Source organism: Stegodyphus dumicola, chromosome 2 (assembly GCF_044657685.1).
Source record: "Stegodyphus dumicola isolate Sdum_Otavi_A_Nest chromosome 2, ASM4465768v1".
Classification (NCBI taxonomy): Eukaryota; Metazoa; Arthropoda; class Arachnida; order Araneae; family Eresidae; genus Stegodyphus; species Stegodyphus dumicola.
In genome coordinates this window covers 5,911,437-5,930,034 of record NC_140769.1, presented here as the reverse complement: position 1 = coordinate 5,930,034, position 18,598 = coordinate 5,911,437, and the positions used below count along the sequence as shown (strand labels likewise).

The 18,598-nt window shown below is 35.8% G+C and overlaps 1 protein-coding gene across 4 annotated transcripts in view; it reads left to right on the top strand.

Annotated features, from left to right (window-relative positions):
- Positions 1 to 18,598, top strand: part of fuss (SKI family transcriptional corepressor fussel) — a 337,279-nt gene that overhangs the window by 169,855 nt on the left and 148,826 nt on the right. For all 4 annotated transcript variants that reach the window (XM_085810407.1, XM_085810406.1, XM_035356880.2 and 1 more), the window contains exon 2: positions 12,376 to 13,525. In XM_085810407.1, the coding sequence (XP_085666533.1) occupies positions 12,490 to 13,525 (1,036 nt within the window). In that variant the 5' untranslated portion in view covers positions 12,376 to 12,489. The remainder of the gene's footprint in view (positions 1 to 12,375; positions 13,526 to 18,598) is intronic.

Genomic DNA, 18,598 nt, shown 5'->3' with positions numbered 1-18,598 from the left:
AAAACTCTTCTTTATTACTTCCTTAAGTACGCATCTCATAGAATTTGCTTTACAATACCTTTTAAAAGATTGCTTTCCAGTACGAACAAGTACTGCTTAAATAGTTTTATAAACATATTTGTCAACAGGCTTTCACTTTATGTTTATGATTCAATTCTGGAGTTCCTCACTTCGGAATTCTAAGTTAATGTTGGATGTGAAGAATCTAAGAACTGACAACCGAATAATCGCTTAAGTTCGGCGAAAAGAAACAACAAGATAGAAGGGTAACCAACCTTCTATCCCTTCATTTTTCCAATAAGATTCAACAAACTCCGCCTGGGAGTGTACAAACAAAGCCCGCACTTGGGATTGAAATTAAAACACTTAGAATTAAAACTAAGATTAACTAAAGAAGTACAGCCGAAGCTATCAAGGCTCAAATCGAGTTGGCCCCTTAACTTATTTGACTGCGAAGCTTAGCAAGGGCCTGTGTACGGCCGAGCGTAATAACAGCTTTGAGAGAGAGAGTGGCCAAAAAGGCAGACGCGCGTAAATCAGAAACTCTGATTCTCTCTGACTCAGTAAGTAACTTCGTGTTTTAAATACCGCTCCTCCTCATTAAATATTCAGGAAGATTCCAAAACTACGTTCTGGCCGGAAGTAGTAAGTTGAAGTTAAGAATTTGACAGGAAAGGAACTTTAACTTAAAATTTAACTGTTAATAAAATTAACATAATCCTTACACAATGTTAAGTTATTATATATTTAGATAATACATTTAATAATTAGATTTCTTCACAGCAGCTTTTACAGGAGTTTATGAATCAGTAAATCCTTCATTTCAGATGCATTTATAAATAATTTAAAAAATGGTTACGTATTGTTAAAGGCTTTTTGCAAGCATATCCATAAATACCCTTACATATTTCATATTTTTCATTTTCGGCATGTGCAAATCTTTAATTTCTGTGCATTCACTATGCGTTTGCAAAATAAAATAAAAGTAGCGAATACTCTATCAAGGGTATCCAAAGACGTGCACAATTTTAAATGTACCATAAAAGTATTTTTCATTCTTTAAGCATAACATTTTTTGCTAAAATCTATATTTTTGTAGTTCAACAGCTTAGAATTTTATAAAACAAATTCATAATCAAAAACGCTGTTGTCCGTTATCGAAAAGAAACCAAGGCGTGATTTTTGCGTAAATGTCACTAAGTTATAGAAATTGCCATTATTCATCGCACAAATGTCTCTTTTATGCGGAAGTGTCCCATTTTTCGATTTGTATGGAACTGTCGTATGTCGAAATACTGTCAGAGCGCTGTCAAGGGAGCTTCTGCATATAAAGAAAAAACAACCCATCTGGTATTTTCAGAGTTTTCAATTAATATCTCGGCTGATTAATATCGTACGAAAATGAGACTGGTCGAAACGGTTTCCCACGAATGTTTGGAATCCAGGAGTACCTCTCTGGAAACTGAACTCTCCGCCGTTCCGGTGGATATAATGCCACAAACAAACAGACGCGCATAGATTTTAATAGTACGGATAGATTATTTTGAAAGCATCAGTTCAAAACTTAAGCGTTAAAACACCAGTATAAACAAATTTTACTATGTAGAGTTCCTCACTGTGTTATTCTAAGTTACTGATGGAATCTTAAGAACTGATAAGCGAATAATCGCTTGAGTTCGTCTCACAGGAAACAACAAGATAGAAGGGTAAACTAACCCTTTTTTTATTCCAACTAAAGTTTAACAAAACTCCGTCTTGGAGTGTACAATAAAGCCGACGCTTCGGTTTGAACCTTAGATACTAAAAATTAACTAAACTAAAGAGGTATAGCCGAAGATATCAAAATTCTAACAGAGTTGACCCCTTAACGTTAATAGACTGCGAAGCTATCAAGGGTCTAAACGACGGCCGAGCGTGATAATAGCTTAAGAGAGCGTAAAAAGACGGACGCGTGCAGACAGGATACCTGGTATCTCTCTCCCTAAGACCGAAGAATTTCGTGGTTAAATACCGCTCTTCCTCATTATGCATTCAGACATGATTCTAAAACTACGTTCTGGCCGGAAGTGGGAAGTTGAAGCTAAGAATCGATAGGAAAGGAACTTTAACTCAAAATTTAACCGTTAATAAAATTAACATAATCCTTACAACTATATAATAAAAAGAGATAAAAAAAAAGAGTAAGCCAAAGAAAACCTTTTGAGACCTCAATCTTTCGTATATGCCTTTCAGTTAACTAAACAGTTAACTAATATGCTTAAGTTTTAACAAAACCAATAAATTTGTAGAAAACTGAGATCTAAAATAACGGATTTTAAAATTAATGATCATTCCATTCCGAGAAGTACCAGTGTTGTAAGTTGAAATGCGTGTCCTAAGAATATGGCTGTAACTCGCACCACTTTCAACATGGTGTAGAACAGGGGTTTTCAAACTTTTAAAATTTTGTGCCGCATAAATGTGAAGCAAAAACATATGTACCACCATATAAGCATGTCTCCATTAAAAATCAATACATCCTAAATGAAGTGTATAAATAAATGGAGTGTATATATAATAAAAAATAAGACCCTTTAAATTTAGATTATTTAATTATATTCGTAAATGAAACTTTTACATTACAAAAAAATATAAATAAGTTGTAGAGACATTAGGTATTTTTTTTAAGCAGGCAAGATGAAAAATTAGCTACGCCTTCCCCAGGAATTTAACCACGGACCTCTGGAATACCGGCCCAGCGTGCAGAACCACTACACCACGAAAGCATGCTAGGAAGGTGGAAGAAATACCTTATAAAGTATACTGGAGTGCCACTGCGATTCTTGGAAATCGTAACGTCGAGAAATTGTTGGAAGCTCTTGACAAAAGTGGTCGTTTCAACATTAAAGCTAGAGCCGTAAAAGTCAAAAACTTGAAAAATATATATGTTTCTGAAAAATAAAGATTAAAACAAAATGTTAAAAGGGGCGCAATTTTACATTCATTTAATTTTTTTCTGTAAAAATTGTACCTCTAAAAATATTGTAATGTACCATCATTGTACATGTACCACAGTTTGAGAACCGGTGGTGTAGAACATACTTTATAATACATGCGGGATCATTTCAAAAAGTACAATGTTGTACATTGAAATGTACAAGCTTAGGAACTCAGTTGTGGCAGTTATCATTTTAGCACGACTTGTAGAACGTTCTAAATGCACGTAAAATGGTAACAGAAGGAACGATACGTTCTTTGTGTGTCCGCCGATAACATCGCGGCAAAAACATCGCGGACGAAAACTTCGCAGAGAAAACAACGCAAGACGAAAACATCGTGCGAGAAAACATCGCAAAGAGAAAACATCGCAGTCCTAAAACATCGTGGTACAAAACATCTCGTCGAAAATAAAGCGGTTCAAAAACTTCGCAGTTTAAAAACATCGTCGTCGAAAATATCGTGGTAAAAAATAAAGAATCTACAAATCATCGCATGACGATAACATCGCAGACATGCTTTTTCCATACATGCTTTAATAACTGTAAATGAATATTCTCATAATGATTTGTGAGCGCAAAATGTAAAGAAGGATAATTTTTACTTTCACATTTTTTATTAACTAATAAATTTTTTCTGAAAAAGTAAGAAGGAAACTTAAGCATAGAAAATTAAATGCAACTTATAGATTATACTTTTCATGAAAAATTACCAGTAAAAACTTTATAAAAAATGATTTATTAATGGCCTTTGTTAGTTAACTATGTCAGTTTAAAATTCTATTAATTGCTATAAGTTGCATTAATTTGCTATGCTCAAGTTTCCTTCTTACTTTTTCAGAAAAAATTTATTAGTTAATAAAAAAATGTGAAAGTAAAAATTATCCTTCTTTACATTTTGCGCTCACAAATCATTATGCGAATATCAATTTACAGTTATTAACGCATGTTTGCGAAAAGCATGTATGAAAAAAGCATGTCTGCGATGTTATCGTCACGCGATGATTTGTAGATACTTTATTTTTTACCACGATATTTTCGACGACGATGTTTTTAAATTGCGAAGTTTTTGAACCGCTTTATTTTCGACGACGATGTTTTGTACCACGATGTTTTAGGATTGCGATATTTTCTCTTTGCGATGTTTTCTCCCACGATGTTTTGTAGCACGACGTTTTCGCCTTGCGTTGTTTTCTCCGCGACGTTTTCGTCCGCGATGTTTTCGGCTGTAACCGTTCTTTGGACGTTTCGGTGCTACGTGAATCCGACGGGACCTATTTTCAGACGTGAATCTCAACACTAAAAAGCGTATTTAAAGAAGAAAACTTATTCATTATACTCCAGATGCAAATGTGAATCGGCATTTGGGTTTGTATCTTATGACTTTTTAAGATTAGAGATAAGAATCCATTTCTGCATATTCAAAGATAAATGACTTCGGTTAAAATAGAAACTATATACGTGAATGTTAACAGCACGCATTCGATGAACAATTACGAGGGCTATTGCGTCCCTAACTGTACCATAATACGCTTTTAAATATCTAATGAATCAGTATAGAAAATTGTGCTCAGGTAATAGCGCTTTAACTGTAGGATATCATTTATTAAATCTAAGTTGCTTAGGTGTTAATGCTGGCGCATGCGTGGATCTCTGGTGCCTTCATCAACAATGCCCGAGTATTACGCCGCCTATCTAGTCATAATCATGAGCTGCGATCTTGATTAAAATGCTGCCGTAATTAATGCGTCGGCCTGGGCGCGCCGGACATCCTCCGTAAAGGGAAGGGGAAGGTCCCGATAACTCATCTTGTTAGCACGACACTCCGTGGCGACAATTAAGTTTTCATAGGGACAGATTGATTATGCCACTGAGGACTCCGCCCGTAAAAGAGTGGCTTCAGAAAATTAAAGAGAATTGAGTTATTCCGTTAGCCGCTCATCATCTATTTTAGACTTTTAGAGATTACATCATAACAGCGCGGAAGTGGAAGCTCTTTGGAGAAAAGAGAGGCCCCAAAGGCACGTAAACGTGTTCGAACATTTTCCAGATAAGGTTCTTCAGAATTCAAATGCAAAACGCCTTTGCTCGCAGTACTTTTGTGCAAAGTTTATCACATGTACTATGAGCCCATATTGCTAAGCTATAAATGAATAAAAGGGCACGTAGTTTTTATTAATATAGAATGCATTCATGATTGCAATTAAATAATTAGAGTATTTGAGTTTGATTTTGTTATGTCTCAAAAATACGTTTAGCTCTTTGAAGGGCGGTGGTTACCTACAGTAACCATCTTTTCTATTGAACGTCTTACTCACTCATGTGAGTGGTTTTCATTCAAGATTGCAGTTCCCTTGTAGCAGGATGGATGAAAGCAAATATTCCGTGCCCGAAAGTTCTGCTTGACTATAATAAGCATATGAATTTTGTTGACAATTTTGATCGTCTGAAAGGTGACTAGAAATAGATCGGAAGTGCAAAAAGAAAAAGTGGTGAGACAGACTATCTTTTCATTCTCTCGATTGTTGTGTTGTGAATGCATTTATTATACATAAAGACCTAGACATGGTGCAATATTCCCATAAGGATTTTCGACGCAGTGTATATCATACTTTATTAGAAAATACGATTGCCGCTAAGAGTCCAAAATTTGGTGATCCAAGAGTGAAAAAAACCAGTTATTCCAATCAAGAAACATAAGCCTTTTATGCAGCAATTTGTCTTCAAGAAAATAAGCATTGGCCATCGAATATAACATCACGACGAAGTGCACTCTGCAGCACCAGGAAAAAGCCTGTAAGAACAATGTGGGAATGCAGCACATCCAAATTTGCACTCTGCTTGAAAAAGAAAAACTGTTTTCATGAGTACCATAGAGACTGACTTGTAGGGATGTGTTCTGTGGGCGATGGTCGCTGACACTAACCACCAGAAGGGGTCAATTTTTTCATGCTTCTTGGACAAAATACGTGTAATTGTCGCAAATAATTTCATCGTAACACCTTATATAGTAAAGAAAACAATAGTTTTGCTGAAACGTTAATTGCTTTTCCCTCCTTCCTTTTAAAGGTTGATTATTGCTCCCTTTATTAAATCGACGAAAATTTTTCTGTTTATAATTTAATAATTATTAAAACGAAGAAAGTATTCATAAAATATGTAAATAGTAATAGATTTTAGACATAAAAGAACAGACTTAAACACTCCATTTATTAAACTAAATACACTTTATATTGATAAAAAAACATGTATCCTTTATTTATATGCACCTTTATAGGTTCCTAACAATGGGGGCTTTTATCACTGTGGGGTTTTATTCATGTGCGCTTCCATCTTGTGTGGAAACTTGTCACGTTGGCGATCAATTATAGTGGGTTCTTTGTTTTGGGCTTTCGTCTTGTCACTTCTTCCAGGGCCTTTTATTACAGAATCTATAATAATAATAATAATCCCTGTGAATATATTGTAAGTATTGTTCTGTATGAAACTTTTTCCACCAAAATTTTCCTCCAAAGCCTTTTTTTAAGAAATAGTTTTATACTGTCAATTTGCAAGATTATGCATGCTTTGCTCTTAAGTAGCCCGTAGATTCGCATTTACTATGAACCCTTCGTGCAGCTTTACAGAACTTTTAGAGAATGTTCTGCCACCCACGTACTTCGAATGAAACTTGAATTTAAAATGCTCTTAAATTTTCATGTCATATTTATAAATAACGTAAGATTTTAAAGTAATAGATTTATAATATTTTTCCTGCGTACGCAATTAATAAAAATTCAAGAACTGAGAGATCTAAAAAGAAAATGTCTGAACCGAAAGCTTGCTATGGAAACAAATAAATAATAAAATTTTTTAAAAACTGAAAGTTTTCAGATTTTATGTTACGCCCGAAGAGGCTTTTTTAACGTTTTGTGTGTTACCTTAATTCATTAAATATCATGTTCTTCGCACTTAAAACGTAAAATTTAATTCAAAAGCAATATCACAAAATACTTAAAAGAGCATATCTTTAGAATTTACGATACGATCTAGCGCACTGGAGATAAAACTTTTTTTTCGTACAGTGTTGCCATCGTTCGCATTGAAACCGTTAAAACTCCTAAATGCTTTATAAAATATAAAATAGATAGTAAAACAAATCCCAAATTTGGGCTTCCAGATGCCCATATTCGGGTGAAGACATACGTTATTCCAAACTGGATATGATCTTGGTATCGTTGTTTTATCACAATGCGGGAAACATAAATGCATTTATGCAGATTCTTCATTATTTAATTTCTTTAAATGTAATACAGGCCAATAATATTTGGTGGCAACAATTTAAAAAGTGAAACGCCACAAAATGACAAAATGAAATTTATAGCTCTTCTGGGCTAACGCTCTTTGGACTTTGGGGAAAAAAAAACCCATCAGTCCCCCAAAACAGAAAAAAAATTTCATCAATTGCTTTTCTTGCAGGAAAAATAACTCTCAAAGTGACTTTATTTGTGAAGTGATCATTACTTGATTTTGCTCCATTTTCATTCCAGAAATTCAGGAAAATAGCGCAATATGTTCCACTTTTATTTCCGTTTTGCTAGTAATTCATTATCGAAATGCATTGATTTGCATTGTTATCGCAGTCCTACAAAAGCCACCGCATTAATTTGGTGAAAAGCCTCTTTTTTAAGGTGACAACAATTGAAGTTTCAAAAGTATTCTTACCACAATCACATTAATGAGAGACCTAAAGTTTGAACTGTTCTCCATTAAAATAAGACAAGATAGAAAGAAAGCTTAGGAGGAAAAAAGTATAATTCTGAGGAGCATCATGGGTGGGGGGTGTGTGAGCCCCGTCCAATGGTCCTGTTAATGGAACAGAAGAGAGAAAAAGAAAGTATAGAGGGGGGAGAGAAAGAACTCGTAACAATGAAAGAAATTGAAACCACTTTATTGGAACAGAACTTACACGATAATGAGTAAAGCCCGACAAATGGTTCGATATGATCACAAGACCCCCTTATTTTCAAGCCCCTAAAAGAGAAAAAGAATAGAAGAAAAAACGAAAGAACGGCAGGGAGGAGCGGGAAGAAAGATTAGGCGACTGGGTAGCAGGGAAATAGCATGGATTTTCTGAGAAGTCTATCAAGGAAAAGGGATTTGACGTACCCATTCCCGGTGCACTATTTTCCGAAGCGGAGTAATCCCTTTTGCGCAGCTGAATGACCACGCCACCGCGGAGGAAGACATTCTGATTATCATCACAGATAGCTTTATACCAGTTGTTGCCTCTTTTTTTAGTTATTTTTTAATACCCGTCTCCCCGGCAATTCCATAGGATTTTTTTAGGGAAACAACCCTCTTTTCTTTTCTGTGGTTTAATCAGATATATATAAAAGTTCATAAACTCTTTTCTTGTTCTTTTTTTCGATCAAAACGGAAGAAAAAACACATCGCCGCTCAACTTCTTAAAGATGTGATACAGTGTAGTAAAAAAAAAAATCTTCGTGATTTTTTTTTTTTTCTTTGAAACGAGTTTCGAGCCTTACTTTTTAAAACTCCATTGTAGAGAAATTCAAATGAATTTCTATCCTCGCCAGAATGCTTTTTCTTCCCTCTCTCTCTTCTTCTCTATTTCCTTTTCTTAACTTCTTCGAATTCAATCGAGAGGAAAACAAATCTCTAAATATCATCAAAGGCGAAACTTTCCGCCGTCGCAGTTGCCACGGCAGGGAGAACAAAATGTAAATATATAAGAAAATATTGAATTTCTTCGAATAAAAGAAGCGCCATGCAGGCGGAAGATGTATCCGCATCATGCCTCGCATTTCTGAAACAACTCACAGATAAATAAGTTATCCGAGACAGCTGTATTATTAATAAACGAAGCTTTCCAATCTATTGTCTAAAGCAATGAACTTTATCTCAAGGAATTCGAGAGAGAGTTTTTATTAGTAGCATGGCAACGGTTTTTGTTTCTCCTGTATCTATAGCTGTTCTTTTTATTTTTATCCCCAAAAAGAGCAAAAAGGGGAAAAAATCTTATTTGGAATAAATGTAATCATAGACATAAAAGTAGCATATTAGAAGAAATGGCATTTCCCCCCCTCTAATTCACGCTTTATTTGTTTTGAAAAGAAGGTTAATATTCTTAAAGACTTAAAATTTATTCACTTTAATGAATCCTACATCAATTAAAATACTAAATGCAGTATAATGAATTCTATGGAAAATGTTTGCTTTTGTGATCGTTTTCAACAGACATCTATAATTCCAAAATAAATGTTTTCGCAGACTTTTTTTTTCGTTACTTCGCATTTACATGCTGTTATCTACGTTTTATTTAAATTAATTTCATTTTTTTGGTTACTATTATGTTTACAGCTTTCACAAAATGGCTTATTTGCGTCTTTCTGGTTTTAGGTTACTTATTTAATACTTTAACTGTAATCATGAACCGACAGTTTTATTAAAACTGTTAACAGTTCACTGACAATTGTTTATCCCTATCTTCCTCGTGAATGTTTTGCCATAAATTTCTCCACTTCATAATCATCATCAACTTTTAAGACAACAGATTATCCAAAAGAAGAAATTTGGCGCAAAGCCAAGACTTCATTGAGCAAGGTATTCTGCTTAAAGAATTTCAGCTCTCTTCACTTCGATTTAATTGTTGGAGCGTGGACGATTAGTGTAGCGTATTAATTCTTTTCAACCATAAATAACCATTTGAACTTTCGGAATTCTCGTAATTAGACGCAGACGATGTTAATCGACGGCTGCACCGGACGATCCTTAATCACTTTTAATGCCCGAAAAACTAAAGAAGACGAATTTAATTAATACTCCTCCGCAGAGTTTGGCTTGTTTGTTCTGAACTCCTAAATAAAAGGGATTTTACCCGCCATTGTTTTTCTAAAAATAATTAAGGACATTTTTTAAAAGATCTTATTAGAAGCTATATTTTATAAAGGCGCAAATTGACCTTCCTTTCTGTAATTAGCGAAACGGAAGTTTCAGTTGTTAAAAATTTGGAACATAAACAACTACTGTTACGTACACCAGCAAATAAAATCAATCGACTGATTTCCCAGCAGGATAATAGAATGCGAGTTTTTGTTGCCACTATGGCAGTGTGAAATTAACTGAATTTAGGCTGTGATTACTTTTTTAAAATGTCCCATTGCTTTTGTAAAAGTCATTCATCATTAAACCTTACTCGTAGAACTGAGTGAAGCCTAATTAAACTATTTTTACACCAAAATCTATCTTCATTAAAGAAGTAAATGATATAATGTAAAAAGGCTCTTTTGAAATTTACATTTCCTTAATTTCTCTTAGCGACATGTTATAATGCATACAACTTACGATTTTGATTCCTTTCGAAAGCAGGATACAATGGGTCACATTTGTTTTCAGACGCTTATATTTGCAAATATCAGTTGTTAAATAATAGCGAAATAATTTTTTTTCGAGTTCAATACTGATTAACGTTTCTAAACTTGTTTGTTTCCGAAGAAATTATTTCAAGCATCTTTATTTTTAAAAAAAATCAGTTTATTCAAAACATCCTGAAAATGAACTCACACAAGTAGACGGATACTGCATAAGTTTAATAAAAATATTAAAATAAGGGTGTTTAATATTTTTTGTTTTTTGAGTATGTTTTAGCTTTTAATTACACTTTTCATGCACTTTGCCATGGATTCAGCTACCGGTTTTCGCGTAAGAATGCACTGTTTTTCACTATTCCTCCGTGTGAATATCTTTTAGTAAAAATTTCAATGAAATATCATGTTCGCCTATCCTTTCTGGTTCCTTCCTTTTTCGTTGCAATCGGCCGCACTCTGTTATTCGGCTCAGTGAACTCATTTCTTTTTTTATTCTTATACGTTGATAAATTGTGCATTTTTGCTTTAAAAATGGATGAGTTATATCCTTCTTATCCTCCGGTTAAGGTTTAACGCCTTTAGTTAATCTGCATACAATAGTTGTAGAATTATCAACAATTTAAAAGTTGTTTAAGTGCGGCTAGGCCTAATTTTTTTAAATCACAACAGTCATATTTGTTTATATTTGAAAACTTAGCATAATAGTGAATAAGTTTCTGAACCTGCAATGTCTTTTTCCCAAGGAAAGTTTTAGTTTTGTGCACTGAAAACGTTACTTGCTCGCTGGCCGAATTGCTCGTTTTCGTGTAGAAAATGTAGTTTTAATTGTAAAAATTGTTTTATAATTGTTTTAACTGTATTTGGTGTTTTATGGTTTTATGTTTTTCCATATCTTTCACGTTTTAATGAAGATATTTTGAGGTTTTATGTATTTTTGCCTTGCCGCGAAGTGAGAATTGAATTAATTAAATGAGAAATATATATCTAATGAAATTCGAGGAATTGAGTTTAAGTGAAATGCAGCAAAAAAATGCATATAATTTAAAATTCCGTACAAGGAAGTCATGTGATGTCCGCATCATATTTTTTTCCTTTTAATTACAATGGTATCTAGGTTTGTTTAAATTATACACACTGTCTTAATCTGAATTACACATAACACATTTACCCCATAAAAAGTTAACTTCATTGAGTGCGACTTTCATAAAAAGTTAACTTCATTGAGTGCGACGCAGTATATCAATGCCATAACCCAAGCTTTTGTCTAAAGCTTATTATATAGGAATTAAAATTATACAAAACTGAGTACGCAATTCAAAATAAATTACGTCATAACTATGTCAGGAATAAATACTTTCGAAATATAATTTTATTATTTTATAAAACCTTGCATTCAAACATCCAGTAGTGATAAGTGCTCAGTTTCAGCCAGCAATTTATAATTTGAACTTATACTAACTATATATGGCTTTTGCTCTGTTTCATATCAATTAATTACTTGTTGCAAGCAGCTGTAACCACCGACTAGAACACATAGCATAAACCCTATTTCAATATTGCTGCTTACAAACATCGGCATGAATATGAGTGGAAGGGATGTTAAACCACCAGTCTTAAAACTTGCCGTTTGCTTGTTACTGGCATGACTTGAAAATGGCACTCTGAGACATTTTTGCTAAAACATGAGCTTCGTTTTATACAATGACAAAGAAACATCATTATTGCTGAAAAATAATGCAAAGAATATTTGCCATGTACTATGAGTAACTGAAAAGAAATATTAAAACCTGGCCATTGGGTAATGCTTTTATCCTCTTTACATCGTTTATTTCTTGACTTGGAATGAAAAGTTTAATTAGTGTAAACTTTTCATTATTTACCAGTATTTTCATAAACTAATGCTCAGTTTTATATTTTAATGCTCAGTTTTTATAACTAATTTTCCTTATTTTCCAGTATTTTCATAAATTAATGCTCAGTTAACAACCAGTATTTTCATAAACTAATGCTCAGTTGCATTTATATTGCAGGATCCTCGAGCTCCAAAATCTCAGCCAACCCCAAGTTCTACCACCAACGATCGGACAACTCTTTTCAATGGTCCACCACTCTCTGGTTTCCGTAACAACGAGGTACGCAGTGTTATGCTTTACGGAGTGCCTATAGTGGCATTAGTCATTGATGGCTACGAGAGACTTTGCCTCGCTCAGATATCTAATACACTTCTCAAGAGCTTCAGCTACAACGAAATCCATAATAGGAGGGTTGCTCTTGGTATTACGTGTGTTCAGTGCACGCCTGTACAACTAGAGCTCTTGCGCAGAGCTGGTGCCATGCCTGTATCTTCGAGGAGATGTGGCCTGATAACCAAACGGGAAGCAGAAAGACTTTGCAAGAGTTTTCTCGCAGATACTAGGCCTCCTAAATTACCTGACAACTTCGCTTTCGACGTCATACATCAGTGCGCCTGGGGTTGCAGGGGATCCTTTGTCCCATCACGCTATAACAGCTCAAGGGCAAAGTGTATCAAGTGCACATTTTGCGGCTTGTTTTTTTCACCCAATAAATTCATTTTCCATTCTCACCGCTTGCCGGACTCGAAATATGTTCAACCGGACGCTGCAAACTTCAATTCCTGGAGGAGGCACATCAAGCTGGGAGGCTCTCCACCAGATGAAGTTGTGTATGCGTGGGAAGACGTGAAGGCTATGTTCAATGGTGGGTCCAGAAAGAGGATCATCAGTTGCACAAGTGTTTCGAGAAGTGGAGGAAATGGAGACGGAAGCAAGCGACCACGTAATCCTAGCAGGCCTGATTCTGTTCCTAGTAGTACCGAAGCCGTGGTTCACAGCAAGCCTCCTTATTTTCCTGTAGTTCCTCTGCCTAATAAGGGTTTCGCTCTTGCACCTGCAGCTGCCCCTTTCGTGCCACCTACAGGGCCCGGACCTTTTGGGTTGGCAACTGCGAAACCCCTTTCTCCAGCGGACATCCGGCAGACTTTTGCAGAATACATGTGGGCCGGAAAGCAGCCTTTTCCTCTACCTTATGGAGGAGTTCTATGGCCGCGTCCTGGAGGTATAGTTCCTGCTGCCCCTGCGGTGGAGTTAAGGGAGACTCGAAATGTTCCAGAGACAACGCTGCCCTACAGTATAGCGGACACCACGACGTTGGCAGATTCTGGTAAATATGAATTTTCTTTCTGTTCTAAAATTATTCCTATTGTCTAAGATTTTGAAGTTTCTATATTATAATCAATATTTCCAACGAAATGCATGATCCATTTATAGTCAATAACATCGTATCAAATTTTAAAAAGGCTGTTCTTCAAAACGTGTGGAGAAGTAACAGCTTTTTGATTTGGTCATATGGAAAGGCAATAAAATTATTTTGATAGGGTTGTATCAAAGAATATTTCTGTTGCATTGTAGAATTTTATGCTTATTAACCGAATTACATCATTATTTTCTCTGTACTATCAACTCTACTTTCATCTATTGTCATCAGGATGCAAGTTAGTTAAGTATAGATTCTATGAGTTTGGGAAAGAGTAATTGGCAGCTATCACTGATTAGTTACACTCTTACTCTTCTTGCTAGTGATTTGCTTTATCGGCTTTAGCCTTTCTCGCCGCCACTGCTTCGTGAAATAATGAAAGTCTAGCAAAATTTTAAAAAACGTGTATAATTTTGTATTTAATGCTTTGATTGAACATTTATTTTACGTTTTCCTGCTAGAAGCGGCTTTTACATTCTGTAACTGTATCGCTTGTATAAGTAAGCTGATGGGTTAGTAAAAAGACTTATTTTAAATTTTCATCTGATACTGTACTATTATGCCTAGAAATAGGACCGGGCCTTCTTCTAAGCAACTAGACTTTCTTCTGCCGCCCAACCGGGATAGTGGTTAGCGACCCTGACTACCGTGCCGAAGGGTAGGGGTTCGAATCCCGCAAAAATGTTTGTAAGGTAGACTGTCTGTGAGGTATGAGGGTATGCAGCCAACCGAAAGTCGTAGGGGAAGAGAATTGGGAGGTTCCTCGGACCTGTCCCCCCGAGTGCTCTCCTTCAAATTTGGGACCGGAGCTGAGCAAAGTCGTCATTTGTATGGTGCCCAAAGCTGTTGCCAACGACAAGCGCAATCATGAATCCTTGCCACAATTAATTTCATGCGCTTGTTCTGATATCAGACAAGCGAGATAAGTCACAATAACAGCAACAACAGACTTTCCTGTTTTGTCTGCATGTTTTTACAGCTCTAGGAGTTAAAACATAAAACAGTAAGGAACCGTACAATGTTACCTGAAACCTTTCTTTTATTTAGTTTTTCCTTAGATTAACCAAATTATTAATTAGATAACTAAATTTATTAAATTAATAATAAAAAGTAAACACCGTTTCACCTATTTTGATTAGCAAATAATTTCATGAATACTAGTGCCAGAACATTAATAAATATCTAAACGATGAACAGCGAATTTGCTAAAAAAAATAATACCGAAACAAAACATGTTCTGGAATACTTTACAGTTGTTTAGGTTTCTAAATAGGACTCCTTTACGATGACTTTTCGGAATGTATATTACAATCATAAAACAATGTATTATTTTTATATGGAGAATTTAGAATTTTTACACTGAATAATCTATTTTTTTTACTTCATTAAACCAGGCATTTTCACTACCGCCCAACCGGTATAGTGCTTAGCGTCGCTGACTGCCGTGCCGAAGGGCCCGGGCTCGAATCATCTCAGAGAAGGCATGGATGTTTGTAAATGTATAGTGTGGGTGATACTCCGAATATGCGGTGAGCCTAAAGTCCTCTCGTGTGGTTTGGTAGAAGGGATGGGAGACCTTTGGACTCGTCATCCCCCTGGGGTGCTCTCGTGCTCTCCATCAAAATTGGGGCAAAATCACACTGTCACCTGTAAGGTACTCAAGTACCTGCCCCTGTAAGTACCTGTAAGGTACTGTTGCCAAAGACAGGAGTATCTTGAACGCTCGTTGCCATGAGGAATTTCGTGGGTTTGGTTTGATGTTACTGTCAAACAAGTGAGCATAAGTAACAACAACAGACATTCTCACTTATTTTGCCCCATATCCCCATTTTCACCAATGCTAGACGATCATTTCCGCACTCCATTCCAAAATTTAAAAAACACTTATTCATTTAAATTTCGATTATTTCGTAAAGCGTTTAATAAATTAAACAAGGTGATCTATGGAAAATATTGATGAAATAATTAACAATTAAATAAAAGGCTGACCTCATTCCCCCTGAAATTATGAAATCCCCCCTAGTTAAGTTACTTTGTACTAATTAGTGTACAAAGGTACACTCACTTCCAAAAGTTAAGCACAGAGAGGAAAATGCTAATTTCCGGAAGCCAATCAGAATTGAAGAGGATACAATTCACTGCAGGGATAGATGGAAGTATGCAAATATGTTAGGTAACAGCCAGTCGCGCTTTCATGTCAAGAAATATGCAAAAAAAGCAGTCTTATAAGAAGCCAGCTTTATGAAGGGTTACAGAAGTTGATTGTAAGTGCTGATAGAAGATGTCTAAAACTTTCGTACAATTTGTTTTCAAGACATACGTGTTTCTATGACTTCCAGAAGAGGAATGGAAGATTCTGAGCGCTTGCGTGCTGTGGGGCGCATTGAAGCGGGATAGTCGATCACAGATGCTGCTCTTTTCTTTGGCGTTCATTATTCTGTAATTACATGTTTATGGAAACAATTACAAACCACACAGACAGTTGTCCGAAGGCCCGTAGCCGGTCGCCCAAAGATTACAACCCCCGCGGAAGATCGATATATTGCTATTGTAGCCAAGCGGAATCGCAGAGCAACCTCCACACGAGTGACATCTATGGTTACAGCGTCCATTGGTAAGGCGATATCCGCAGCTACTGTATGCCTAAGATTACATATGAGTGGACTGTACGCCCGGGTACCTCGAGTTTGTGTTCCTCTATCCGTCCAATCAAGAGGGGCACGATTACAGTGGTGCCCGGAACATGTCAATTGGAATGTGTCTGACTGGGACAATGTCATGTTTACTGATGAGTCAAGATTTGATCTGGAGTCAGATGACAAGCGTATAAGGATATGGCGTGAACAACGAACACGCAATCAGTCACAAAACATCACCGAACATCACGCATTCCGAGGCGGAAGCGTGTGGCCTTCCGAGGTGGGCAGGGACCTGCACATCTTTAAATGGGGTTCTTTGACGGCTGTCCGGTATCGAGATAAAGTTTTTAATGGACGAAAACGCACGTCTCCATAGAGCTGACATCGTCGATGACTACTTGGAGAGTGAAGGGATTGCGCGTATGGCGTGGCCAGCCTATTCGCCCGACCTTAATCCCATTGAAAATCTTTTGGATGCTCTCGGCCGTGCTGTATCTTCACGTTTTCCACCTCCAGCTACTCTTATTGTGCTGGAAACTACTGTACAAGAAGAATGGCGATTGCTTAGTTCTGCGGTGGTAGACCACCTAATTGAAAGCATGGTCACAAGGTGTAAACTTTGTATACAGATGAGGGGGGGATCACATACCCTATTAATGTCCTTTCTTTTCATTTTATGCCGTTTATTTTCACTTTATACATAATTCTGTTTAAGTCTCCAGTATGTCATTATCTGATAACTTACAAAAATTTAATATTATTTACATTTCTGTACATAATTATTGATTTTGTTTTATCATAAATATATACGCTACTCTCCTGCCGAATTTCGTGTCAATCAAAGCAGTATTTGTTGATTTTTTTGCATTTTACATCTTCGTGCTTAACATTTGGAAGTGAGTGTATTATATGCACTACACTTTCACTCAAACTGTATGCACTGGAGTTGTTAGCCGAAACGTGCAGTAATACTTGAGGTTAAGAGATAAGTGAGACGAACGACAGCCGTGGAACTCAGAGTCCTATTTTGCGTATAAATACATACGAATTTTCGTTAAATAGTATAAGATATTTCTGCCTCATTCTTAGCATACATTCGTAGTGTAGTGGTCAGCACACTCGGCGCATATTTGAGAGTTCTGAGGTTCGAGTCCCGACGAAGGCATTGCTCATTTTTCACATCTCTTGCTTTGAAATAACCTAATATCTCTACAATAGTACCAGGTTCTTAAGAAAAACATTTGTTTAGAAGAAAAGTATGTAGTTAAGGGTGTAGAGTCCTTACATATAAAAGCAAAATAACATTAAAATAAACACGTTGCATCAAATGAGTTTATTTCAAGGCTGGTTTCTTCATGAAATTAAGCTTCTTTTAGGAAGCAATTTATGATTATCAAAGGGCAAAAAGACAAACTAAAGAAGTATTTGAATTCCGCTTTTCGCTTTTACTGTTCCAAAGAATGGAATCGTAACTGCCCTTAAACGTGCACTTAAACGTAAAACAATTTCACTGCCTGTGAACATTGATATCAATTTGCAATGACTCGTCACTTTCTCTTTCGAAGTAAAGGAAGTACTGTTATCCCGAAAATTTTATGGCTGCAATGTTTCGAGGAAAGTATCCATTTTGACCGCTATCGAATCGACTTGAATTATTATTTTTTTTTTTTTGTGTGGGTGTGTATGTGACACCCGCGCGTACTGACAGAATAAAGGACTCTTTTTTCCAAAATGTTTGTAAAACGGATTTAAAATGCATTCACAATAGATCTTTTTTGTGACGTCTTAATATAAGCACGTATGTATGTCTCATAACTCAAAAACGAGTAGATATTAAGATTTAAACCTTGATATTTTGTATATGGGACTGCTATAACCTGTAGTTTTCCTTTGCAATCGCCAGTACCAAACACATATATATATGGAAATATGGAATGGGTATATATATAGCCAGGTGATGGAAGGGGTACATATATATATGTATATATATATATCCCCTTCCATAACCTGGTTTGGTGAGTTCAGTTTTTTTAATCTTATATTTTGGTAAATTGCACATTTTTTGCTTTAAAAGTGATTGAACGATATTGTTCTTATGTTCCAAGTTAAGACTTCTATGCCTTTAATCTGCATGCAATAGTTGTAGAAGTATAGACCTTTTAAAATTTAAATGGCGCTTGTTTACATTTGAAACTCTTAGCAGAATAGTAAATATTATGCAATATATGTATACAGTCTCGTATATAAAATTTCAACGTTCTACGGCTAATTGTTTTTGAGTTATACGAGATATATACGTAATTGCAGACATCACAGAAAAATTTATTTTGAATCAATTTTA